The 26,706-nt window shown below is 45.7% G+C and overlaps 1 protein-coding gene across 10 annotated transcripts in view; it reads left to right on the top strand.

Moving 5' to 3' along the window:
• NAV2 (neuron navigator 2) overlaps window positions 1–26,706 on the top strand; it is a 766,131-nt gene that overhangs the window by 425,718 nt on the left and 313,707 nt on the right. Inside the window, exon 1 of one of the 10 annotated variants that reach the window (XM_060303434.1) lies at window positions 728–795. The exons of the other annotated variants lie outside the window; for them this stretch is intronic. Within the exon in view, the coding sequence (XP_060159417.1) occupies window positions 745–795 (51 nt within the window). The 5' untranslated portion in view covers window positions 728–744. Of the gene's footprint in view, window positions 1–727; window positions 796–26,706 lie in introns of those variants that run through there. 10 annotated transcript variants of the gene reach the window in all.

The raw sequence follows: 26,706 nt of genomic DNA, 5'->3' as shown, positions 1-26,706 counted from the left end.
CTGCTCCGGGGTCGGCAGCCCCAGAGCCGCCACTGTCAGACAACTTGGATGAGTTCGGTGCAGAAACAAAATGCAGACGGAGCTGAGCACACTCGGTTAAGGGCGCGGGCTGTGTCTGGGCTCAGGAGCCACGAGGACCGAGGAGCCACTGACTGCGCTCCCGCAGCCCCCGGCCCATCAGACCTTCCCTTTTTCTGCCTAGTCGGCTCCGCCTACCCACGCCCTCCCCGAAAGAGTTAAGTACCTCCCCCCTCCGACCACCTCTGCCCCTTCCCCTCCCCTCCCCCCGGCCCCCGCCCCCGCCATGGGGAGCCGGCCAGTTGAAGCGCCGGGGGCCACGCGGGGCAGCCCGCGGGCCGGCGAGGAGGCGGAGAGACCGCCGGCCCCGACCCCCCTCCGCCGCGGCCCCAGCGGCCCCAGCGCTGCGAGGCGCGGGCGCTCGGACGCAGGGGAAGTTGTTTGATTTGGCGGAGGCGGGGAGGCCGGCTGGGAGCGAGCGAGGGAGGCACTAGAGCCGGGCAGCGCGGGCGCCGGGCTCCTGAGGAGGGTCCCCGCGCGCGCGGCAGCGGCCCCGGGCGGGGGCGAGGCGGCCGCGGGCGCCGGGGATGCCCGGAGGGGCCGGGGTCGGAGAGGACGACTCCGGACGGGGCGGCCCAACCTGCCGGGCGCGCGGGCAGGTGCTTCGGCCCCCTCCCCCCTTTTTTTCCTTTTCCTCTTTCCCTTCCCTCCTCTCCTTGAAGTAAGATGAGCGTGATGCTGTGGCGCTGGGACCAGAATAACACCACCATGAAGCTGGTAAGGGTGGACTGCAGCCCTCACTCCCGGGGCACTGCTCTACTTTTTATTCCTCACCCCACCCCCCAGCCCCATTAGGAGCTGTCTCCCGTGACGGAAAGCCCCTGAAGTGCGTCCAGTTCTTGGTATTTCCCTTATTGTTTTGAAAATAGATTTCAGGTTTTTTTTTGTTTTTTAAGCCAGGAAAGTCGATGTGCGTATATATGTGTGTGAGCGATTGAAGGCGGGTGGGATGGGCTGCATTATCTCCCAGACCCTTCCACCTAGGAATTCCTGGGGCTTTCTAGGGTTGCACACGCTGGGGATTGTCTCCTGCGCGTAAGTCGGAGCTCTCAATGCGGGTCCCGGGTCAGCATGGCCTGCTCCCCTCTCCCCACCCCGCCCCCATTGTGTTTTGATAGTTTGGGGATGCACACGAGTGTTGATCTCTATTGCGGTTTGGCTTGTTCGGGCAAACAAACGCGAGCCCAGCTTGAATATGCACTGCGACCTCTCCTGCCGCCTCTCACAATGCCTTAGTTTTCTTTCAAGCTTGTAAGAACCGTCTAGGCTGCAGGTACTTTTTCTCTCCTCCGATTTCAAAAATAACCGCCCATCACTCCTGGGACGGCAGAGGAGAGCGGCATTTTCCTCTCTGCCCCAGGAAGTCTGAATTGTTTCTCCATCACAAGGAGAAAATGTGATCGGAAGGCTCTTCTTTGGGTTTTGCTTTTGTGATTTGTTTTTTATCTGATGGTTTCAGCTGGCGGGGACCTTAATTCCCCATTGAAGTCAGTCAGCGCTGAGGCCAAGTGAGTTACCCCCTTGGATATCAGTTTCCTCCTCAGTAAACTGGGCAAGTTTTCACCTTGTAGAGCGGGTGCAAGGATAAGGAATTATATTTGTAGGTTTCTGACCCAAGATAAGGATTCAATAAGGAATAGGTATTAATAAACTGGAATTGATACTTATGGGGTGAACTCTTTAAAGATGCTACCAAAAAGAAAAAAAAAAAGTCATAGCAGCTGCAGTGGATACCAAGATGCTAAATCAATCTAAGCTGGTTCTTCATATAATGAACTTATTTGCTGGAAAAATGGCACCTTGCTTTTCATACTTCTTGTGTTGTGTTTGGCCTGTCTAACTTTAAGCTACTGTTTTACAACTTCGTTTAATGTGCTGTGACATTCGCAGATGTTATGCACCTTTGCTGCACTGTGCCAGGACTCCAGTTCCCTAATCCTTTCCTGAAATCCTTCTCCAACCAGACTGTTGTGGGAGAGCCCAGAGTTTCACACATTTTCTCTCCAAGCTACACCTGAGATGCTACTTCAAGATACAGCCGAGGAAAGTTGGGTCCTGGTCTGGACTGGGTAGTGTCAGGCTGCCAGACCTAAATACTGTCAAGAAAAAAAGAAGAAAAAGAGTTATTTCCCAGGCAGGGAAAACGTGGAGTATCCCAGGGGATGGTTTTCTAGAGCTTGGTAGCAGGTGGCTATGGTAAGGGCTTGGATGTCCTCACTGCTCCAATACAGCCTCCCTTTAAGCCTATGGAGGGAGCATTCCCCAATATGAGTCTCACTTTTCGAATGAACTGTGAGGACCACCCAAGGTAGTTGTGGTCTGACCAAAGTACTCCTGTGCCAGGTGGGGGAGGGGCTAGAGGCACTCAAACAACCTGGGAGCATTGGGGGAGGCGGCAGCTACCGTCCCAGGCAGGAACAGCTGATGACTACGTCTTGACATTCAGAGAGCCTCTGCTACCCTCAAAGATGGGCCTCAGCTTTTTCGCAGAATCCCAGAAACCACGGACACATCATTAGTTGACACCTCATTAGTTTGTCTTTGGTTTCGTCATGTACTGTTTGATTTACCAGTTATGTTGTCTGTTTCCTCTGTGCAGAGCCCTTTCGTGGTGGGAGGCCGTGCTCCTTGCGAAAGACTTGGCTCTCAGGTGATTCTCAGTTTGAATTCCAGCCTTGTCACTTGCTAGTCTCCGAATCAGTTTTCCTCTTCTGTAAAAGACGGTTTTATAGCCCTCTTTCCCAGGTTGTGAAAAGATGAAATGAGAATATAGAAACAGGATCCAGGGCCGAGTCTGATACATGGGTACCTAAAAATGGGAACAACAGTAGTTGTTATTATTGTTATCTTCTTCAAAGGTAAATGTCCTGCTCTCCATTGTGCTCTTGGGTGAATGGTTTTTTCTCCTAATGAGCTTGAGGAAAACAAACCTTTTTTACGTTTGAGTCATTAGTGGCCCTCTGTAGGAAGGAGCTCTCTGGGAACATCTTGGAAGTCAATTGTGTGTGAATAACCATTCCAGAATGGGGCCTGGGGCCAGAGGTGGGTGCCTGAACTTTTATCACTGATGCAGTTCAATAAACATGAAGTCAGTAAACCCACAGCTTGCAAATTCACCGTTCTGATTGAATACTGGAACCAAAGGTTTTGCTTCGTGTTCTATTTTAAGGTTAATTGGATCAAAATAAGGCTAAGAGTAACTAGAGGCAGACCTTGCATCTTTATGTATTATCTCTGCAGGGGGATGTCAGAAAGGCACCTGCCCACCTAGGGTAGAAGGCAGTAGCTGATAAATCCTTCTCTGTTCAAATCCCATCTGACAGGGTCACAGAGCCTTTGATAAAAGTGAGAGGAGGTGACTGCTCAAGCCTGAAGCACCCACTGGGAGGGGGTAAGCACAGGCCTAGAGCATGATGTAGATGGTTCTGACATCCTTATCACCCCCCTTCTCACTTCCCTTCTTTTAGATTCTTTCAACTTGGGCAGGGCAAGGAGAAGAAAATGAGGCCACTTCTGGAGCATCTAGTGTCCTCTGAGAAGTGGCAGAGCCATCAAATGGGGAGAGGAAAAGCAGGGTGGGGCGGCCACCCTTGCAGCCTGTCCTTAGGCAGAGAGCCAGGCACACCAGCTAGAGAGGCCCACAGTCACAGCTCTGTTCAGGAACAGCTAGCCATGTGACCTGGCTGCATAACCTCTTCAGCCTTGCTTTGCTCATCTGTAAAGGGGTACCACAGTGCCTCACAGGGTTACCGTGAGAATTAGAAAGAAGTGTGCTGCAGGCTTTGAACTCAGGGCCCAGCAATGAGTTGACAAGTGGCGGACGGTTGCTCCTGTGATTACAAGGTGGTCCAGTAGTGGGTGCATGTCTCTATGCACAGAGGAAACACTCAACAGAAATATTCCCACTGTTAACAGTGCTCAGTTCTGGGGGGAGATTATCAAGAATTATTTTTGGTCTATACTTTTGCTTATATTTCAAATTCTGTGCAATGACCATACTTTACATTTATCATCAAGGAAATATAGAAGTAATAGTACTGCTAACATAATCGTATAATGAATGTTCATCATATTAGTAGCTACTTTACTTTGAGCTTTGATCCTTTACTTTGAGCTTCATTCCGTTTCATCCCTGCCATAACCCTATGAAGGAGAAACTACTGTTATCCCCATTGCTCAGATGAGGAAATTAAAGCTTAGAGAGGTAAGTGACTTGCCTAACATTCCAGGGTTAGTAACTTGTAGACCCTCTGCCTTGTCTGATGGCAAAGTCTTTGCCTTGAATTGCTCTGTCATAAAACTGTGGGTGCATCCTGGGGACCAGTGGGGCCTTCTGCTGAGCTAAGTATGTGTGAATGTGCTGTGTACAGGCCTGTGCTTACCTCCGGGCTTTCTCCCTGTGAGGGGCCTCTCTGTGAGTTGCTACCCACTATTATCCTCTTTGGCCAGGGAGATGCAGTGAGCGAGGTGAAGAGGAAAGGAAACACAGTGAGAGGGGCTGGGTTGGGTCATTGCCCTTCAGTGTCCTGGAAAACACTTATGGGGCCCTTCCTCAAAATGGGGGAGAAAGTCGCTCTGAACGAAGAATAATTGAGAATAATGATGATGAGGGAATGCGCCTCTGACCTTTGACCTTTCCCCAGAGAGCCATTGATCACGGGCCCCTTGGTCCTGCCCACAGCCAAGCTAACAAGCAGATTAAAAGAGGTCAGTGGGTTAAAGGGCCCTGTCTGCCTTTCTGCAGTTATACTGCTTCCTCCCAAAGGCAAGGATGCCATGGACACTGCAGAGCCCACGTACGACCAGCTTCTGTGTTTAAAATGCAGTGGTCCTTCCACTCTTATTTGTCTTTCTGCGCATAGAAAAGTGACAACTTTTGCTTTTTTTGCGGATAAAGCTCGTTGACCACTCACCTGAAGGTATTCCCTTCTTCTCCTGGAAAATATCAGCAATTTCAACTCTCAGAAACTTCTAGAACTTTCTCCTACTTTCCACTAATTGTAACTGGCATAGATTTTTACCATATTCCAGGTACTGAAGTCATCATGTCTTTTCTGTTCATTCCAAAAGTCTCCAGAGCAGGAAATTCCATCCTTTCCTGGAGAAACCAGGTTGAAATATACAGGAACGTTTCAGTATGCATTTCTGCTATAGGTAATGAGCCATCATAGCCTTGATAGACTTTTCAGAATTGAAACCAAAGCATGTAAGGAAGGTTTTGGCTCTGGTTAATTACTGAGAAAATAAAGAAATGGATATCGGGAGGGGAGGAAAGAAAACCGCTGAAATTAGTGACTTCCTTAGGATGACATTTTAAGGTAACACATTTTCCTTCATTTCGGTGTTGATATGGATGTAGAGATTTATAATTGGTTCCTCTGGTGACCCAGTAGTGCTCGCATTACTTTTGCCATTGTTTTTGTGTGGAGCCGTCAAAATATGTATATTTTTTGGTTTTGTTTCTGGTTTCTGTCATAAAATGCCAATCACCCCGAAGGCACGTGGCTAAGCTTTTCTTCAGGGTGTCTGGGCTCTCCAGGATATGTGGACCAGACTGCCCTCATCCATCTAGCTGCGAGCCTAGCCTAGGGTTCCTGGCTGGGTGACACAGGGGCTGTTCCCAAGGGTTGTTCGTTTTGACTCAGATGTTGCAGATGTGCTGGCTCTCATGTTATAGGAGTAGCAGCCAGGGAGGTGGAGAGGCCGTGAAAAGAGGGGCGAGGATAGAATAAGTTGACAGATAGTGTTTAAACAGGGTAATAAGAAGGTATGATGGAGATGTTTGGGATGGCTGGGGGTTAGGAGAGGATGGTCCTTGCCACCACAGATACTCATTACATCCATTCAGAACACTGTGGTGGGGGACAAGGGTTAGCGCCTGCATCATCTTTGTCATAGTAGAGAAGGGCAACATGCTCAAAGGAACAGGATAGGACCCAAAACACAAATCTGTGGGAAGGAGTGTGCTTTAAACAGGGATTTACCAGCTCAAGTATGTGCCCTGGGCTTTTAAGAGGATGTATATCTGCAGAGGCTCCAGGGGGAGTCTTGGTCCACAGCTGTAGCTCCTGCCAACTCCTCTGGCCTTGTTACCAAGGTGAAGTTTCAGGAATGCAGGCTGCTCACTATGTCATTCCTGGTAGGAAACCTCTTGTGGGATCCTGCTTACTAGTGGATGAAGCTCAACTGCTCCATGGCATTCAGGGCTCTCTAGGTGATGGCAGTGTTTTTGTTTTTGTTTTAATTTAATTAGTTAATTTATTTTTATTTTTTGGCCGCACCGTGCAGCATGTGGGATCTTAGTTCCCCGACCAGGGATCGAACCTGCACCCCCTGCGTTGGAAGTGTGGCGTCTTAACCACTGGCCCACCAGGAGAGTCCTTACAGCAGTGTTCTAAATCTTGCTCTGCAGGGCCTCCAGATAGAAGCTGTTTGTTCTAATCAGCATGGTCAGCCCTGTGATTTTCCGCTTTCACTGCTTCCTGGGACTAAATACTTCTTCCATTTGTCCATGTTCTATCCCATCCTCCAAAGCTCAGATCAAGTCCCCTTTCTCCTAAGAAGCCCTGCCTGACCACACACTCTCTGGGGATCTCTGACAGGCAGTAGCGCTGACCCGCCTTTGACCCCATACTGCCCTGAATCCTTGTGCTGCTTGTGTGTGTGCTGTGTCTCTGCTGTCAGAGTGGTGGTTGGTTTTGTAGATGGTCAGCTTCACTTCCTTCCCAGCTCTGCCACCAACAGTCTGTGTGCCCTTGGAGAGTATCGCTTCATCTCTCTGAGGCTTCATTTCTTCATCTATAAAATGGTGAGGATAACTCTTCCAAACTTGGGGTTGTTTGATAAAATATATGTATTTTGAGCAGCACCTAGCACATAGTAAATGCTCAATAAATGTTCGCTGTTGTTCCAATGATAATGATGCATTCATTCATTCGACAAATATTTATGAAACATCTACTACAAACGGGGATACACGAGTAAACAAAAAGCCATTTTTGCCTGCATGGAACTTATATGTTAGTGGAGATAAGCAAAATCTGTATTTTTACGTTGATGAATGCTCTGGAGAAAAATACAGCAAAGTAAGAAGAAGGATAGGGAGGGTGGGAGAGGTCTCTCTTTAATGTAGAGTGGTTAAATAGGGCTTTACTGCGAATGTGACATGGTTGTTTAATAATAATTATTATCATTATTATCACCCCTCAGGGAGGCATTATAAGTAGGCGACTGTATAATTTATCATCCAAGCCGGCACGCTTCTGAGAGTGAAAGGGGGTACTATGAAGAACTGCACAGGGATACAGGTGTAAATCAGTCCTGTCCTGGGCAAAGTGAGATGCTTTCATATTTATACTTGGTTACTCCAAGCATCTAGATTGGCTAAAATGTAGTATCACGTCAGAAAGGCCTGGTCTGAATCCTGGTTCTGCCACCTCCTAGCTGTGAGATCTTGGCCAAATCATTTGATCTCCTTACATCTCAGTTCCCTCCTATGTTATGTATACCTAAGAGGGATTTTGTGAGAATTAAATGAGATGATGCAAGTAAAGTATTCGGGGCAGGACCTGACGCCTCATAAGCAGTTAATAAAATTTGATTACCATTATCCTCGCCAGATCGAGGGTATCACCAGATTGCTCTTTTTTCCTCTCTCACTGTGCCAGGGGAGTGGTTGAGGATATGCAAGGTGGGTGAATGTCAGGGTTGGAAATTTGGCCGAGCAGGGGACTTGGGAGATGAGCTGGCTCAGTGTGCAAGGTAGTTGCTTCCATCCCTACTCACAGAATGTGTGAGTCACACAGCGTTTGGGTGAGGGACTCAAATGCCCGTTGGGAGACTTTGTGCCCAGGCAGCCACAGGAAGAGTTGGACAGTGGAGTCTAGGACTAACAATCTTGGGATGTTCATTCAGGAAGGGGCCCCATGACTAGTGGCCCCTAACAATCCACTTCACCACGGCAGAAGCAGAGACTCAGAGATGAAATGACCTGCCCAAGGCCTCATGGCTTGCAAGCAGTTTTAATACACCTGCCATTACCCATCCAGCAAACTGGTGTAACAAAGATTATAAAGAGAAGAGAGAGCACTTAGAATTCCACCTGGAAAAGCCATGTTTCTTTGGAAATGGGCCGCAGATGACGTAACCCTTCCATATCCCATTACCCGGTACTTGGCTAATCTTTGTACGAAACTTGTTTTGGTGAAACTTGAGCCTGGAAAAGCCAACTAGAGTATATTACTTTCTCACTGTTGAATGCCTCCTAGACTTGGGCTAACATTTAATCTAAAGAGTAAGGTGATATTTCCTGAGATAGCAATGAGTTCATGTTTTGAAATTAAATGAACTGAGTTTATTGTGTCGGTTGGCTTTTTCTTTTTCCAAGCGCTAACCACAGTAGTAAATGTTCTCTCCACAGTAATGTCTGGCTGCCGTATGGGGAGGAGCGGGGAACTATAGACACGGTAGTGTTCAGTCCTCAGAAGTTGTCTCACTGCCTCTCTGGTTAGGTACTATTCCAGATTGAACTATATTTTGGTTTAAAGGGGCCCCTATTTGAATACATAGATTTCTGACCCAGGGAAAACGTGGAGACAGCTAGGTTTGTGTTACTTTATATTTTCTGAATCCATGCTGCATGCCCTCTGCCCTCTCTCCCTCTTAAGTTGCTTCTCACTCAGTGAAAGGGGGCTGCACATCTACCTTACACCAGGGAAAGAGGAGAAAAGTTCTCAGACATGGGCCTCCCTGGTGGCGCAGTGGTTGGGAGTCTGCCTGCCGATGAGGGGGACGTGGATTTGTGCCCCGGTCCAGGGGGATCCCGCGTGCCGCGGAGCGGCTAGGCCCGTGAGCCATGGCCGCTGGGCCTGTGCGTCCGGAGCCTGTGCTCCGCAATGGGAGAGGCCACAACAGTGAGAGGCCCGCGTACCACACAAAAAAAAAAAAAAAAAAGTTCTCGGACAGAAAATTAGTCCAAAAAGAAAAAGCATGTATGTAATCAGACAACACGAGGAATCTGGAGTTCGGTGCGTTATCCTTTAACTTAGCTCCTGGAAGCGTTCTATATTGTAAGAATGTGGAGATTGATATATGGCTGTAGACTTCTTCAAGGAGACAGTTGGGGTTTCAAGGCTGTATATGGTGCAGTTTCAAGATGTTTCAGTTGCTAAGCTCTGTTGGTTATGTCTCCAGAGTAGCCATTGTGGGTAAAGAATCCCCTTTCCCATGCCCCCACCTTGCTTTCGGCTTGCCTGGACCCTCTGCAGATGTCTGCTAGACGCCTGCAGTTGAATCTCCATCATCTTTGCCTTCCCTGGAACCAACATAGCACCTGGCACACATACATGTTCAATGAATGAAGCAACTGTAAAGTCACCAATTTGATTTTTCATCATAATGCAGTGGGTTTTTTTTTTAGTTTTAAAATTCTGTTTTTTTAAATTTTTTTGAAGCCTAGTGGATTTATAATGTGTTAATTTCTGCTGTATAGCGCAGTGATTCAGGTACACATATATATATTCTCTTTCAGGTTCTTCTCCATGATGGTTTATCACAGGATGTTGAATATAGTTCCCGTGCTATACAGTAGGACCTTGTTGTTTATCCATCCTATATATACTATTTTGCATCTGCTAATCCCAAACTCCCAATCCTTCCCTCCCCCCATCATGCAGTGTTGAATCCCATAAAATGTCGTGCTGTGTACTGTAAGGTTAATGAAATAGCTGGAGTGAATCTGAGCAGTAGCTGGCCGGGGTTCCTGGGTTCTCTCTTGGGGTTCCCAGTCAGTCTGGGTCCAGGCTGCAGTTTGGTTCCCTCCCAGTAGAGGTCCACGCCAGGTTCAGTGTGGGTTGAGTGTTTGGGGGTTCTGCAGCTGCTTAGGAGGACCAAGAGAGTGGCCGTTATTCCAAGAGTTTTCTGATAACGTGGCTCCCCGGTGGCTCCCCAGGCATATTGGGCCTGGGAAGTATGAGGGGTGTGGCTGTGGAGCTCAGCCCTGCGCCTCCCCAAGAGGCGGTCCTTTCCACATCTCCCCTTCCCTCCCCTCCCCCCTCCTCACACACATGCATAAAGATAAGACCTTTACCTACTCTTGTTGGAGATCGGGGTTCTGGGCTGAAGCCTGGAGCAAATCACCAGGCCATTTAAATGGGAAATCAAGTTACCTCAGGGTTTTACTGTGTGTCCCAGCTGGGAGTTGATGGTTCTGGGGCTCAGCTCTTTGCAGGTGGGGTTCATTTACCTTGTACTATATGTGGGGTGTAGCTGTGCTCTGGGAGCAGAGGGATGTGGGGATCTGATGAAGACCTTTTGATTCTGATACTTGGTGTCATCTTTGCAAGAAGAGAAGCTTCAGGCCGTGCTGCCTGTCCCTCTGAATTTCCCTGGCCCAAGACTGTCAGCTAGAATGGTGGTCTTATACTTGCTCCAGGTTGGGAACATTCTGTTATGCCAGGGGAAGGCAAAGATGATGACGACATCATGGCTTTCCTCCCAGGGTTTATGTTTTGGCGGGCTTCTCTCCATAGAGTGAGCAAAAGCTCAGGTAGTGGCCTGGGAAAGGCATTCTTTGGGTAGGAGTGTTGTTCCGGGGTGGTGGTGGGGTGAGATTGTTCTGGTTGTCAGAAAAAGGGGAGTTTAAAGATTTCTGAGGCTTTTATCCTGGGAGAGCTGGACTTTCACACTGTCACTGGCTGAAATCAGGACCTCAGGAGGAGGAGTGGGTCAGAGAGGGAGGGGAATGGGACATGGCGGATAGGCTTGGTAGTGCCATGTTGGAGTTATTTATATCATTTTCCAAGTTTTATTGAATTCTTATCTAAACTGTGACCCAAATTGTGCAAGGGGGATGTGAATGCAACATAAATCAAGGCTGTGCCCTCCTCCCTCCCTAGGGACAAAGACAGGTGGCCTTTACTAACCTGGGTAAGCACCTTTTTGGTACACCCCTTTTAACTCCCCAAATCCAAGGCTTCTGATAAATTGTGAAGAACATGACGTAGGCCTGAGTCCAAAGGAAGGCTTCCTGCCTTATCTCCCGTGAATTGGCCACAGGGTTGACCTAACTGGACTTCCAGGTGGAGACTCTGAACAGTGAGAGAAACAGGGCCAGAGTCGCCTGCATCCCAGAAGTGAAAGAGACCGCATGGAACCTGACTCGCCTTTAAACACAGTCATCCCACCCACCAGTAACCTGAGACCCCAAAGAGTACTAGTCTCTGCCAGGTCAGGTTAGACCCAGCATCTCCTGTAGGTGTGCAGATGCGGCCAGAAATACTACTGGTGCTTCCTTCTTTGGGGAATCCAATGGGATCTTGGGAAAGAAGGAAAAGCTGAGCGTTTCTGCTCTTCCCCAACGTGCTTCCCTGCCTTCAAGCTCTTAACAGACCAGCTGGAAGGGCCAGGCTAACACAGGGGGAACACGCTTCTACAAATGATCAAGCGCGAGCTGTGTGCCAGCCCCTGGTAGGCACAGGAAACCAGTGTCCCTGAGAGCTGTGGTCTAAAGCAGGACCTGATCATCGTCCAGAGGCTGCAGATTGAGAACTGTAGGAGATGAGAGGGAGACAGCCTGTATGGTGCGTTGATTTTGGAAATAGAACTTGGTCTACATCACCATCAACTTGGCCCACGAGTTACTTGTCTGAGCCTCAGTTTCTCTATCTGGAAGATTGGTGGAATCCTTTCCTCTGAGGGATGTCAGAAATCTAAAGGAGATACGTATGTCGTAGCAGGATGGCATACCTAGAGATTTGCCAGTGCACAGCAGGTGCCGGAAAAGTCAGACTCCTCTGAACTTAGATGCAGCAAGGATGGGCACCGTAGGGAAACCTTGAAAATCTAAGTCTTGGCACTGGGCTTGCAAAATAGGCAGAACTGGGGACAGAAGAAAGGAAGGGTTCCAAACAGGGTGAGTGGCAAGTCTAAAGAGACTCCCGTTTTTTTTTTAATTCTTTTTCAAATTCTTTTCCCAGTTAGGTTATTACAGAATGTTGAGCAGAGTTCACTGTGTTATACAGTAGGTCCTTGTTGGTTATCTGTTTTAAATATAGCAGCGTGTACATGCCAATCCCAAACTCCCAATCTGGCCCTCCAAGACTCCCATGTTTTGATTTTATGAAATTTCTTTTATAATTTAGCAGCAGAGAGGATCAAGAGTATGACCACTGGGTTTTTTGAGCCCAGAGAGAAAGGACTGACACTCTCTCCTCCTCCAAGGAGCCTGTTGCCAGTCCCACTTTTTACTTTCTTCGTTCTGAGCAGTGTGGTTCCAAGGACAATTTAACATGAATATTTCCAATTTAATATGTCCCAGATGTGGCACTAAGTAACCCCTCAGACTGTCTCCCATCCTCACTCTTCCTACTTCTGAAAGTCGGCCTTCCTCAACCTTGGCACTAATGACATTTGGGGCCAGATAATTATTTAATTTTAATTTATAGCAGCATCCCTGGCTTCTACCTATGGTAGCATATTTAGTAGGGACCCCCCCCCCCAGTCGTAACAGTCAAAAGATGTCTCCATAAATTTCCAGATGTGCCCTAGGGCGCCGAATCACTGCTGGTTGAGAACCGCTGCAGTAAGTGGTCCTCTGTTTAGCAGAGGCTCTAGCCACTGAGGAATTATCTTGGAGTCCTTTCCTGCCCTCCTTCATCCCAATAGCAAGTACTTCTGCTTGAACCTTGCCAACAGATCTAGAATCTGACCACTTCTCATTTTCTCACGTGGCACCATCATCTTTCACTCAGAGAGCTGCAATGGCCTCCTAACTAGTCTCCTAACTAGTCTCCTAACTAGTCTCCATAGTGTCGCTATTGCCTGCCTGCAGCCCATTCTCCATAAGGCACCAGAGCGTTGCCAAAAGAAAAATGGCGCCACTTCATTCTCTTGCTTCACGTACATTTCAGTGGCTTCCCTTTGCACAAAGAATCTAATCCAAACTTATCACCTTGGCTTAGAAGCCCCTGCACCAAGTGCTCTGCCTGACTCCCCATGTGTCATCTCTACCTCCTTCGGCTGCTCACCAGGCTCCCGCACCATCCTGCCTTGAACTAACCATGTCTTTCCCACCTAAGGGAGTTCGCCTACAGTTCCCTTGACCTGGAATGCTCTTCTCCCCACTGTTTTTTTTTTTTTTTTTTTTTTGCGGTATGCGGGCCTCTCACTGTTGTGGCCTCTCCTGTTGCAGAGCACAGGCTCTGGACGCGCAGGCTCAGCGGCCATGGCTCACGGGCCCAGCCGCTCTGCGGCATGTGGGATCTTCCTGGACCGGGGCACGAACCCGTGTCCCCTGAATCGGCAGGCAGACTCTCAACCACTGCACCACCAGGGAAGCCCTCTTCTCCCCACTTTTTACATGACTAGCTCTTTCTCATCCTTTAGGACTCAACCTAGATGGAGATCCTTCATAGAGACCTTCCCTGCCCTATCTATCTTATGTAGGTACCCCCTTCAAAATATCAGTCCCTTGTTTTTTTCCTTCATCACACCTATTGCAGTTAGTAATTGGTTGCCTCCTTAATTAGATGGCTGGCCTCCATGAAGGCAAGAATCATGCTTGACTGCTTTTCAACATATCTCTACTACCAGGCACAAGATAAATGCCCAGTATGAGTTGACTAAATGAATGAGTTAAGCTTATCATCCTTGAGGAAGAGAGACGCCATTACTCTCGTGTAAAATTGGTAGCCGTGGACCTCTGGAATTAGACTTCCAATAAAATAAGCAATATACCAGTTTTCTTCTTTGAATCTCTCAGGACTGTTAGCACACTGCCTAACAAAGAGCAGCTGCTCAAGGAATAATTGTTGAATGGATGAATGACTCAATCTTATGTAGTAAGAATTTGTATAATGCATATTATATGAATGCATAATGATTAAAATAAGCAGACTTTAAGCAAGTAGTTGAAATTCCAAAACCATTGTTTGACCTTCTCAGATTTTTATAGGGAAGGTTTGATTACCCGCCTCCCACCCCCAGCTCCAAGCTTAAGACACTGATGCTATTTTCAGCCATTATTGTTATGTAGTTTTAAAAAGTAGCTGGAATGTACAAATGGCATAGTGCCTGGCCCATGGTAGATGTTCAGTACATGTTTGTTGACTTGAGTTGAATCAAGTCACTTAAGAAAAAGAGAGGAGAATTAGGCCTGGTTAATGTACAGGGAAGCGAATTTGGGTCTCATCTTGGAAATGAATCAGCAAATCTACAGGTTATGATTAGAGAGAGACAAATTTAATAGCCTTTAAGAATTTACTGTCCGATGGGAGAGATGAAGACTTTGGAGAAGTGGATAGCATATAATTATACTAAACAGCATAGTACTGTTTTGAATATCTTCTGAGTTGCTTTGATTTAGCATTGGGTTTTTTTTTTTCCCTCTTTCTGGACCAGACTCAGCTGTAAGAAGCATGGAGAAGTAATGAAGATTCTTGACATTCTCAGACTGCTTTCTGGGAATCCTGCAAAGTCCCGACTTCTTCTCTGATTACTCTTCTCATGGCTGAGTTCAAGAGCATTTTGCAAACCCGGACTCTGAATCTGGGAAAATGCTTTATGACCATTTTTATGACCTCAAAGCAACCTTCTGAGGCAAGTTATTTCCCTATCTTTGCCAAAGGGGAAAAACCAAGGCCTGGTAAATTGCCCAGGATCTCCCAGGCTCAGATGCTCACTTGTGGGCGGCTCTCATTCTCCCGGCCACATGCCATCTCCTTCCATTAGATGTGCTTTGGCTGCCTTGAGAAGGGCCTGTCAGCAAGCTCAGCTCACAGTTCCATGGACTTGATGGTCTTCCTCAGGAAGGAGGAAGGCCCATTTCAGAGAACCATATACTGTTAAGAGCTGTGAGATTGCAGTGCAAAGTCCTAGTCCAAACCAATCTTTTTCTACTTGGACCAGCTGACATCCAGAGAGGGAAAGTGATTTGCTTAAGGTCACAACCCAGTTTCTCCAGCTTCCAGCCCATTGTATTTTTGATTCTGACACAGTTGTCTGATTAGAAAAGCATCCTCAGTACCCATGAGGTTTCATTTTCTAGAGGCAGGATAGTGCTGTGAGCAGAGCAAGGACCTTTTTTTTGAGAGGTAGTTAGGGCAGTGGTTAAAGCAACACCTCTGGAACCAACCTACCTCGGTTCTTATTCCAGCCCAGCTGTCCACTGTATGGCCTTGCTTGACCTGTCTGGGCCTCAGTTATTCTCATCTGTGAAGTGGGATAATCATAGTACCTCCTCATCTGGGGTGTGTTGAAGATTATGTGGGTTAAAATGTGTAACGATCTCAGAACAATACCTGGCACAAAGTAAGGACTATGTAAATGTTGCTCTCATTATTATTGTGTGACTCCAACTGCTCCTTCTTGGCTGTGTGACTCTGGGCAAGTTATTTGACATCTCTGAGCCTCGGATTCCTCCTCTGTGGGAATAATTCTGGCCTTACAGGATTGTTGAATAGATCAGAGGACATGCATACGAGGCACCTGCCTATAAGTAGGTGCTGAGCGAATGGCCAGATTTTTTATTGCCTCTGAAGGGGCGAGAATGTTATGTTTGGGAGCCAGCCGGACACAGCATCTGCCACCAGGTTGGTGCTTAAGTTGTTCCTTTTCTTTCTGTTTCCAGAAGGGAGGACTCTTAGGACTGGAACTGCTGCCGCCTCCAGGGAAGAACTGCAATTCCAGTGACTGACTGACTTTAAAAGAATGCTACTTGTATTTTTTTAAACATGTATCGAGTACTTGCTAGGTGGCAAGCACTGTTCTGTGCCTTTACATGCATTATCTCATTTAATCTGCACGGTAGACCTCTGACATAAGTACTGTGATTATCTCCATTTTATATCTAAGGAAACTAAGTCTCAGAAGCTAATAACTTATCCCGAGTCACATAGTTGGTGAGAGGGGGAGCCACACTGTTGAACGCGGATCAGTCTGGCTTGAAAAGTTTACACCCTTAACCAGTGACTGCTAGGAACTGTGGCAGGCCCTGGTTGCAGATGAGTCCTGCGGTGTGTGTGGGGGGGGGGGGACGGTGACATCAGTCACACCAACGGCACCAGGGGAGGACGCAGAGCACCCTGCCGGGTTAACCATTACCACCTCCCCAGCTGCCAAAGGAGCCACGTCCTCGACTCCTCCCCTTGCCCTCCCGCCCAACCCCGCACACCGCATAACACCAATCTGCTGCAGCCTGGGAGCTCACCGAGCCTGCCAAGTTCCCTTCCCGCCCAGGTGCGGAGCCCACGGGGAGCGGGTCTGCAGGCCCGGAGCTGGGCAGGAAGAAGCTGAGCCTGAGAGCTGTTCAAAGGCACATGTTAATCTGCAGAGGAGAGAGTACGTGGCTGCTGGCGAATACCCACAGCAGCAGATTTAGGGCGCTATAGAGTTCTTTCCTCAAAAAGAGTTCACAGGTGAGAACATCTGTGCCTGGTCACCTTTCTTAAGCTAGGTAAGAGCTTGGGGCAAGCTGAGTGGTTGGGTTGGAACCCCAGGCTGTAGCCATCCAAAGGGCAGGCACTCACCCCCCTAGGGGGGAGTGTGGCTGCGCTGAGGGCAGCGGCTGGTGGGTGTGGAAAGCACGTGGGACTTGGAATTGACTCATTCAGACTACAGCTTTGCTACGCACTGGTTACCTGGCTCTGGACCTCGTTTACTCCCCTCCAGTACAGAGATGGCCTCTCCTTCCCACCTAAGAGGATGTCTAGCAGGGTTATAGAGTGCACATATGTGAGTGAAGGTGCCGGGCCCCTGAGAGATGCTTTGCGAATGTGCCCCTTCTCCTGCCAAGTCTGTGCGGCCCCACTGCTGGGCCCCCAGGGGGGCAGGACTGCCCTGGGTCTGCCAGGGCGCCTGTTCTTCACATGCATGTCTTATTTATATACCTGGGTGGTAGTGAGAGGTGATTAAATTCAGACACTGAAAGGAGAACCTTCCTTTGTGCCTGTTTCCCTAACAATTACATGTTTAGATCCAGGTCACAGGCTTTGGGAACTCCTGTGCCAGTGACATTCATGGGTTCCTTAGCCCCTCCCCACCTTCCCCCATAAGTTTTTCTGGGAGTCAAAGCCCTCACTGCCAGAGGGATTTGGTTCTAAGCAGTAGAAAGCATGGCCCCCTAATGGTGTCAGGCCCAACACGGTGGTCTGCTGCAAGGGAGAGCGCGCCTTGGAAACCAAAACCATTTTCCTGGACCACCGATGACCCACGTTCTAATTGTGTGGCAAGCGCATCAGGCTTCCAGAGGAATGGAGAAAATCCTCTGTTCCTCCACGTCGCCACCCCTCTGCTGCGCTTTGAGGAAGCTGGGAAGCAAAAGCCTTCTCTGCAGACTTGCCAGCAATTATGTAACTCAGCCTCTGCCTGGTTGCAGCCTCTGGTTTATATGTCTCCCTTTGGGACATCTCTGCTTTATCCGGGATGTCCGTCTTCATTAATAGGTACCCTTAATACTCTTATCTCAGCATGCCTTCTGGGTTTACTGAAGCATGATGCCAGACCACATTCTTCCTTGGAAGTTACAGTTCGTTCTGGGGAGGTTTCAGGCTCTCAACTTTGAAACTGCGAAGTAAGAATGGGTTCGGGTTATGGGGGCAGGTAGGAGGCAGTGGAAGACAGACTGGAAGCTCTTGACAGCACAGTTTTGAGTGAGCCATTTTTCTTTACTATGGATGGAGATGCTGCCCTGAGCTTATCTTAATGCCTACTTTATATAACAGCAGTTGATTGTTGTTCAGTTCAGAGATGTTTGTTGCCCATCTCGGAGTTAGAACAGGTGGCTGGGTGTATGATCAGTTTCACTTTTATGATGGTTGAATTTCGGAAAGCAAATCAGGTAAAATTCCAGCCCAGTTGTAAGTATTCGTTCAGGAAGCTTTGATTCAGTGCCTAAGTGTGCCTGGTCTTTTTCAATTGCCTTTCCTCACTTCCTTCAGTCTCCACTACCATCACCTGGCCCAAGACTCTCACACCTGGACTACTGCAGCAGCCAGGTAACTAGGCTCCCTGCTTCCAGTTCTGACCCCACCCCTCTGTCCACTCTTCCCACAGGGGCCAGAGTGACCTTTTGAAAGCTTAGATCATTTTGCTCCCTGTTTAAACCTTCCCATGGCTGCCCGTTGCAAGTCGAATAAAATCCCCTCCCCTGCACCATCGTGGTTTGCGGGGGTCGTGCGTCCTCAGGTCCCTGCCTGCCGCCCAACATCACCCCACATTACTCTTTTCTCTTTGGGGGCAGGCACTGGGGACGGGGTGCCTTTCTGTTCTCACAATTTCCTGCTCTTTTCCACTTCTGGGCCTTAGTCTTGGCTGTTCTCTTGCCCAGAATCTTCTTACCTGGCTCTTCGCATGGTTCTTCCTTCTCCTTTTATCCTCAGAGAAGCCTCACTTTCCACCCGCCCTCACCATAGCAGTGATCCCTTCAATCACTAGCTCTGTCCCTCTCTTTCCTTCCCTCATAACACACCACATGCACTGATGACGCCGTCTTATTTATTAATATATTAAATTCTGTATCATCCGTCTCCCCCAACTTACAGGTCAGTTTCATGGCTTCAGGGACACGTCTGTCTGGTTTTCTACTGAATCCCTGACACCTAGCACAGTATCTGGCTCAAAGGTAGGGGCCAGTAAATATTTGTCAAAAGAACAAATGACCAAACTAATGGGCAAGGGACTTGGCGGGGTCTTCTGAAAAGGGACATCTGTACTTGGAGTTCTAAGGAGGCTTCCTTTTCACCTCACCTGAGCCAGCCACGTTCCTCCTCCCCCCAGCTATTGTTGGGATCCCACGCCAAGTATACTGTTGTTACGTTGTATGTGGAGCCTTTCTTACATTGCATTTCTCGCATCCCCTCTGAGGTCCTAGTCTTGTGGACAAGCTGCAGCTGCCAGAGAGCCCAACTTGAATGCCTTACGCAGTAGATTTGCCCTCCCCTCCCCCCCCACCCCAACCCTGCCCCAAACGGTGGTGGACCAATGTGGTATTTACAATGAATATCACAACCATTTACCCAGAAGACTTTTTCCCTTATCAAACATATTCTAGGATGTGCTTTGTGACATCTCTGCTAAAAATGACCATAGTATGTCCACAGGGAATTTAGCCTCATCCTGCACAAATTCATGGTGAGTTACTTCCTTGGCCTTACTGACACCCTTTTCTCTTTTGCCCTCTTGCACTGGGTTTTGGGGGACCCTAAGTGCCAGTAGTATCTTTGTGGGATGGCTAGAGAGGAAATCACCCACCTCCTTTTCCGCTCATAATTGTGGATCTGCATCCTGGGGTTACCTTAGCTCTGCAGCCATATGGCTGAGGGAATCAGCCACAGCCTAGTGTTGTTTTTATTTGGCACCAACTGTATGCCAACACATTGTTTCTTGTCTTCTTTGGAAGCCAGCTTCTCAGAAGAAAACTGGTGTGTTTGTATCCCACTGAGGGTGCCTGGAGTCTAGGTGCTTGACCCCTTGAGGCCACACCTGCTTCAGTTTAAGGAAGGGGGGGCATCCAGTTGGAAGAGAAGAAGCCTATGACCCTGAGAATTGCTTAGAAACTCTTATCCCCCTCTCTATGCTGGCAGGAATCGGGGGAGGTAGGCTGTTCATTCTGGCTTCAGTATCATTTCTGTTCATGAATATTCACAAGGACCCAAAATAAACAAGTGTGTTTTAAAAGGGTATATCTGGATACTAACATTTCCCCCATTAAGATTCATTTATTGGAATAATTTATTGCAAACCTTTCTTCTCCCCCACCCCTGGGATTATACGTATCAAAAACTGTATTTAGATAAATCAGTTCAACTAAAGACAATCATTGAAATTAACGATTTCATTTAGAAGACGTAGCTCCATCTTTCTGTCCTCCTCAGCGCCCCATGGAGTAAGTGGGCGCCTGAAGGTTTCCTTTCCCAGGCACAGGAGTGAGCCAAACGAGGTTGAGTAATTTGCTCAGGATCACAGTCTGCAGAAGGCTATTGAGATTCCTGATGCCACTGGACAGTCTTCCTAGAAGACCAGATTATTCCCAAGGCCCTGAGAAGAGAAGTGGGATGGAAAGTTATGTAGAATGAATTATGAATGTTCTCAGAGCCATCTCATACTATCCTGATAAGATCATTTGAAATTCCCCAGAAAATATATTTATTTTGGTTTTGATTTAAGTCAATGTCACCCAAACTTAGTCATTCTTATGCCGTATTCATAGTTTTGCCATATTTGTCTACCGCTTGTATTGCTTATTTACCTACTAGTTTTCTTCGTAGTAACGACTTAATTTGAAGCAGTTTATTTAAAGAGGAAACGATATACTCCAACTACAAATGCAAAAGCAGTATCATTGGGCATAATAGAAAGTAATCACAAAAATAAATACATAGCCATTACAATAAGATGTTCACCAATGTGGAGTCTAAAATTTTACAAAGCACACAACCAGGGGTTCATCTACCACACTTGTGAAACACAGACTTACAAAGCAAGTCTGACTCTTATTGACCAGAGACAAAGACAGACCAGGGAAAGAAGGAGGAACTATCAAAGCTCACAGAATGGTCAGAAAGTTTTAGTCTAAGTCAGTGCTGAGTTTGCCACCTCATAAGTGTGGTGAAACTTTGTCCCAGCGACAGATCTGCTTTTGTCATCCAGGTTTGCTTTGGGACAAATGTTGGCAGTTATTTCTTTTTCCCAGCATATGATTTTGCAGATACTTGGAGCCCTCCTTGGCCATGGGCACTGTTGGATAATATACACTCTCGTCCATCAGTTTCACAGGCTGTGGCTTTGAGAGGTGCTGTGGGAAGGTGGCTACTTAGGCTGAGTTGGCTATAAGGATGAAAATAAATCTGGATCCCTGATGGACTCATGATTCAGTGAGCAGCCCCTACAACCAGAGCTAAGCACTAAACTACATACAGATAATGTGATAATTACTGAGCTTGAGAAGCTGAAGAGCAAATTGTCGGCGGGGGGGGGGGGGGGGTCTTAATAATTTGGCATCAGTCCAGGAACTAGGAACCATTCTAGGTAACTCAAGCAGGAAGGGATTTAATACAGGGAATTGGTAACATACAAAATTGCTAAGGACAGAAGTTAGGAGGTGCAGTTGGACTCTTCATCTTAAGGCCAAACCACCACAGCTGAGATCTAGAGGGCCTGTTATGCTAGAGTTGTTATACTCCCCTGCTGCCCCCACCCACCTACCTCTGACTCCCACGAAGCTGATTACCAGATTCTGAAACCTGGAGTCTGGCTTCCACAACCACTCCCATCTGTTGTAATTTGCTTGCCAGCCCCCTCTTCCTCATGCCTGCCTTCTAGACCTCATGCAAGTGCAAGTTGTTGGTGGAACCTAAGTCACACTCAGAACCCCCGCTGCAAGGGAGTCTGGGATATGCTTCCACACTGCAGTATGGAAGTGGAAGAGAACATAGCAGGGGACAGAAATGGATGTGAAATGCCAGTAGACAACATAACCATGGGGAGATAAAGCAGATAATTAACCAGGGTAAGTGTGCAAATCCCAGTTAAATGGTAACAGGCGGTACCAGCAAGGTCACAGGAAAGAGAGAACAGTATTGGTGTGATCTGGACCTTGCAGAATTTTGGTCAGGGTATGTAGGGGGATGTGGTAGAGAGGGCTAGGTCAGGAAAAGCAAGAGGTGGAACTGCAATGGTATCAACCTCTCTCCTGGCATGAAGGCTTAAAAATTTCCAGTCTCATTTTTCGTGAGTGGGCCCTAGGTTCCATGCATTATACTGAGCACGTTTTACATGCCGTGTTTCCATTCTTCCTCTGAATGTTATTTCTTCTCATTTTAGCTTCAGAGAACCTTAATAACCCACCTCAGGTCACACAGCTATTAGGCAGCTGAGCCCCGTTGCTAAACCCAGGTTAGGCTGACACTGAAGCCAGTGTGCCCAGTTGTTAAGCCACACTGCCTCTCTCTGGAGGGGAGACAGGCCAGGTTATCATGAGCCATGAATGCCAAGCTAAGGATTCTGAACTTGATCTCAGATGATAAGAAGTGTCGCTAACGGGTGGTGTGAGAGTAGGAGTGTGACGTGATGGAGGTGCAGAGGTGAATGTAGCAGGAGGATGTGGGCTCAACCCGCATGAAAAAGGCTAGAGACAGCAAGAGATGATCTTTTGCTCCGCCCGGTGTTTCCCTTTTTCATTTCAAAGAGAGTGAACTCTCTGCTTAACAGATCCTGAATCCCAGGTGATTGTAGGTTTTCGTTTTGGTCAGTGAAGCAGGTTCCTTCTGAAGAGCATTTTCCCTTCACTCACGGATAGTTTTGATCTTAGACTGTGGCGCAGGATCATCCTTCCAGCACAAGTCGTTCTCTCTTTTTCTTTTTCTTATTTTATTTTTATATAAAATCCAAAGAAAGTAGAGGGAAGGAAGAAATAAAGTTAGCATAAATTATATAGAAAATAAATAATAGAGAAGATCAATAAAATTCAGATATTTTTCTTTTAGGACAATAGTAAAATTTTTGAAACCTCATATTGATACTAATGAGAAAAAAAGAAAAAGACATGAAAAAATCATTATCAGCAAGAAAAGGGGACGTAGACATAGATTACGTAGACCTGGAAAAGTTTACAATAGGGTAATATGGACAACTTTTTGCCAATTTGAAAATGTTGAAGTAATGGAAATTTCTAACAATATAACTTTCCAAAACTAAAACAAGAAGAAGTTAAATCTTGAATAGTCCTATTTTGTTTTTTTTTAATGTTTTATTTTTTTTAATTTATTTTTCTCATTAGTCATCCATTTTATACACATCAGTGTATACATGTCAATCCCAATCCCCCAATTCGTCACACACCCCCCCCCCGCCGCTTTCCCCGCTTGGTGTCCATACATTTTTTCCCTACTTCTGTGTCTCAATTTCTGCTCAGCAAACTGGTTCATCTGTACCATTTTCTAGGTTCCACATATATCTCTTAATATACGATACTTGTTTTCCTCTTTCTGACTTACTTCACTGTATATGACAGTCTCTAGATGCATCCACGTCTCTATAAATGACCCAATTTCGTTCCTTTTTATGGCTGAGTAATATTCCATTGTATATATGTACCACATTTTCTTTATCCATTCGTCTGTTGATAGGCATTTAGGTTGCTTCCATGACCTGGCTATTGTAAAGAGTGCTGCAGTTAACACTGAGATGCATATGTCTTTTTGAATTCTGGTTTTCTCTGGGTATATGCCCAGTAGTGGGATTGCTGGGTCATATGGTATTTCTGTTTTTAGTTTTTTAAGGAACCTCCATAATGTTCTCCATCGTGGCTGTATCAACTTACATTCCCACCAACAGTTCAAGAGGGTTCCCTTTTCTCCACACCCTCTCCAGCATTTGTTGTTTGTAGATTTTCTGATGATGCCCATTCTAACTGGTGTGAGGTGATACCTCATTGTAGTTTCGATTTGCATTTCTCTAATAGTGATGTTGAACAGTGTTTCATGTGCTTCTTGGCCATCTGTATGTCTTCTTTGGAGAAATGTCTGTTTAGGTCTTCTGCCCATTTTTGGATTCGGTTGTTTGTTTTCTTAATATTGAGCTGCATGAGCTGTTTATATATTTTGGAGATTAATCCTTTGTCCGTTGATTCATTTGCAAATATTTTCTCCCATTTTGAGGGTTGTCTTTTCGTCTTGTTTTTGGTTTCCTTTGCTGTGCAAAAGCTTTTAAGGTTCATTAGGTCCCATTTGTTTATTTTTGTTTTTATTTCCATTCCTCTAGGAGGTGGATCAAAAAATATCTTGCTGTGATTTGTGTCAAAGAGTGTTCTTCCTATGTTTTCCTCTATGAGTTTCATAGTACCCGGTCTTACATTTAGGTCTCTAATCCATTTTGAGTTTATTTTTGTGTATGGTGTTAGGGAGTGTTCTAATTTCATTCTTCTACATGTAGCTGTCCAGTTTTCCCAGCACCACTTATTGAAGAGACTGTCTTTTCTCCATTGTATACCCTTGCCTCCTGTGTCATAGATTAGTTGGGTTTATCTCTGGGCTTTCTGTCCTGTTCCATTGATCTATATTTCTGTTTTTGTGCCAGTACCATATTGTCTTGATTACTGTAGCTTTGTAGTGTAGTCTGAATTCAGGGAGTCTGATTCCTCCAGCTCCGTTTTTTTCCCTCAAGACTGCTTTGGCTATTTGGGGTCTCTTGTGTCTCCATACAGATTTTAAGATTTTTTGTTCTAGTTCTGTAAAAATTGCCATTGGTAGTTTGACAATAATTACATTGAATCTGTAGATTGCTTTGGGTAGTATAGTCATTTTCACAGTATTGATTCTTCCAATCCAAGAACATGATATATCTCTCCATCTGTTGGTATCATCTTTAATTTCTTTTATCAGTGTCTTATACTTTTCTGCATACAGGCCTTTTGTCTCCCTAGGTAGGTTTATTCCTAGGTATTTTATTCTTTTTGTTGCAATGGTAAATGGAAGTGTTTCCTTAATTTCTCTTCCAGATTTTTCATCTTTAGTGTATAGGAATGCAAGAGATTTCTGTGCATTAATTTTGTATCCTGCACCTTTACCAAATTCATTGATTAGCTCTAGTAGTTTTCTGGTGGCATCTTTAGGATTCTCTATGTTTAGTATCATGTCATCTTCAAACACTGGCAGTTTTACTTCTTCTTTTCCAATTTGTATTCCTTTTATTTCTTTTTCTTCTCTGATTGCCGTGGCTAGGACTTCCAAAACTATGTTGAATAATAGTGGTGAGAGTGGACATCCTTGTCTTGTTCCTGATCTTAGAGGAAATGCTTTCAGTTTTTCACCATTGAGAATGATGTTGGCTGTGGGTTTGTCATATATGGCATTTATTATGTTGAAGTAGTTTCCCTGTATGCACAGTTTCTGGAGAGTTTTTATCATAAATCGGTGTTGAATTTTGTCAAAAGCTTTTTCTGCATCTATTGAGATGATCATATGGTTTTTATTCTTCAGTTTGTTATTATGGTGTATCACATTGATTGATTTGCATATATTGAAGAATCCTTGCATCTCTGGGATAAATCCCACTTGATCATGGTGTATGATCCTTTTAATGTGTTGTTGGATTCTGTTTGCTAGTATTTTGTTGAGGATTTTTGCATCTGTATTCATCAGTGATATTGGTCTGTAATTTTCTTTTTTGGTAGTATCTTTGTCTGGTTTTGGTATCAGGGTGATGGTGGCTTCATAGAATAACTTTGGGGGTGTTCCCTCCTCTGCAATTTTTTGGAAGAGTTTGAGAAGGATGGGTGTTAGCTCTTCTCTAAATGTTTGATAGAATTCCCCTGTGAAGCCATCTGGTCCTGGACTCTTGTTTGTTGGAAGATTTTTAATCACAGTTTCAATTTCATTACTTGTGATTGGTCTGTTCATATTTTCTATTTCTTCCTGGTTCAGCCTTGGAATGTTATACCTTTCTAAGAATTTGTCCATTTCTTCCAGGTTGTCCATTTTGTTGGCATAGAGTTGCTTGTAGTAGTCTCCTAGGATGCTTTGTATTTCTGCAGTGTCTGTTGTAACTTCTCCTTTTTCATTTCTAATTTTATTGATTTGAGTCCTCTCCTTCTTTTTCTTGATGAGTCTGGCTAATGGTTTATCAATTTTGTTTATTTTCTCAAAGAAACAGCTTTTAGTTTTATTGATCTTTGCTATTGTTTTCTTTGTTTCTATTTCATTTATTTCTGCTCTGATCTTTATGATTTCTTTCCTTCTTCTAAATTTGGGTTTTGTTTGTTCTTCTTTCCCTAGGTCCTTTAGGTGTAACATTAGATTGTTTATTTGAGATTTTCTTGTTTCTTGAGGTAGGCTTGTATAGCTATAAACTTCCCTCTTAGAACTGCTTTTGCTGCATCCCATAGGTTTTGGATTGTCGTGTTTTCATTGTCATTTGTCTCTAGGTATTTTTTGATTTCCTCCTTGATTTCTTCAGTGATCTCTTGGTTATTTAGTAACATATTGTTTAACCTCCATGTGTTTCTGTTTTTTACATTTTTTTCCCTGTAATTGATTTCTAATCTCATAGCTTTGTGGTCAGAAAAGATGCTTGATATGATTTCAGTTTTCTTAAATTTACTGAGGCTTGATTGTGACCCACGATGTGATGTATCCTAGAGAATGTTCCGTGCACACTTGAGAAGAAAGTGTAATCTGCAGTTTTGGGATGGAATGTTCTAGAAATATCAATTAAATCTATCTTGTCTATTGTGTCATTTAAAGCTTGTGTTTCTTTATTAATTTTCTGTTTGGATGTTCTGTCCATCGGTGTAAGTGAGGTGTTAAAGTCCTCCACTATTATTGTGTTACTGTTGATATCCTCTTTTAGAGCTGTTAGCAGTTGCCTTATGTATTGAGGTGCTCCTATGTTGGGTGCATATATATTTATAATTGTTATATCTTCTTGGATTGATCCCCTGATCATTATGTATTATCCTTCCTTGTCTCTTGTAACATTCTTTATTTTAAAGTCTATTTTATCTGATATGAGTATTGCTACTCCAGCTTTCTTTTGATCTGCACTTGTATGGAATATCTTTTTCCCTCCCTTCACTTTCAGTCTGTATGTGTCCCTAGGTCTGAGGTGGGTCTCTTGTAGACAGCATATATATGGGTC

Source organism: Globicephala melas, chromosome 8, assembly GCF_963455315.2.
Source record: "Globicephala melas chromosome 8, mGloMel1.2, whole genome shotgun sequence".
NCBI classification, from domain to species: Eukaryota; Metazoa; Chordata; class Mammalia; order Artiodactyla; family Delphinidae; genus Globicephala; species Globicephala melas.
Note: the sequence above shows the minus strand (reverse complement) of the source record. Positions and strands in the feature narration are given on the sequence as shown.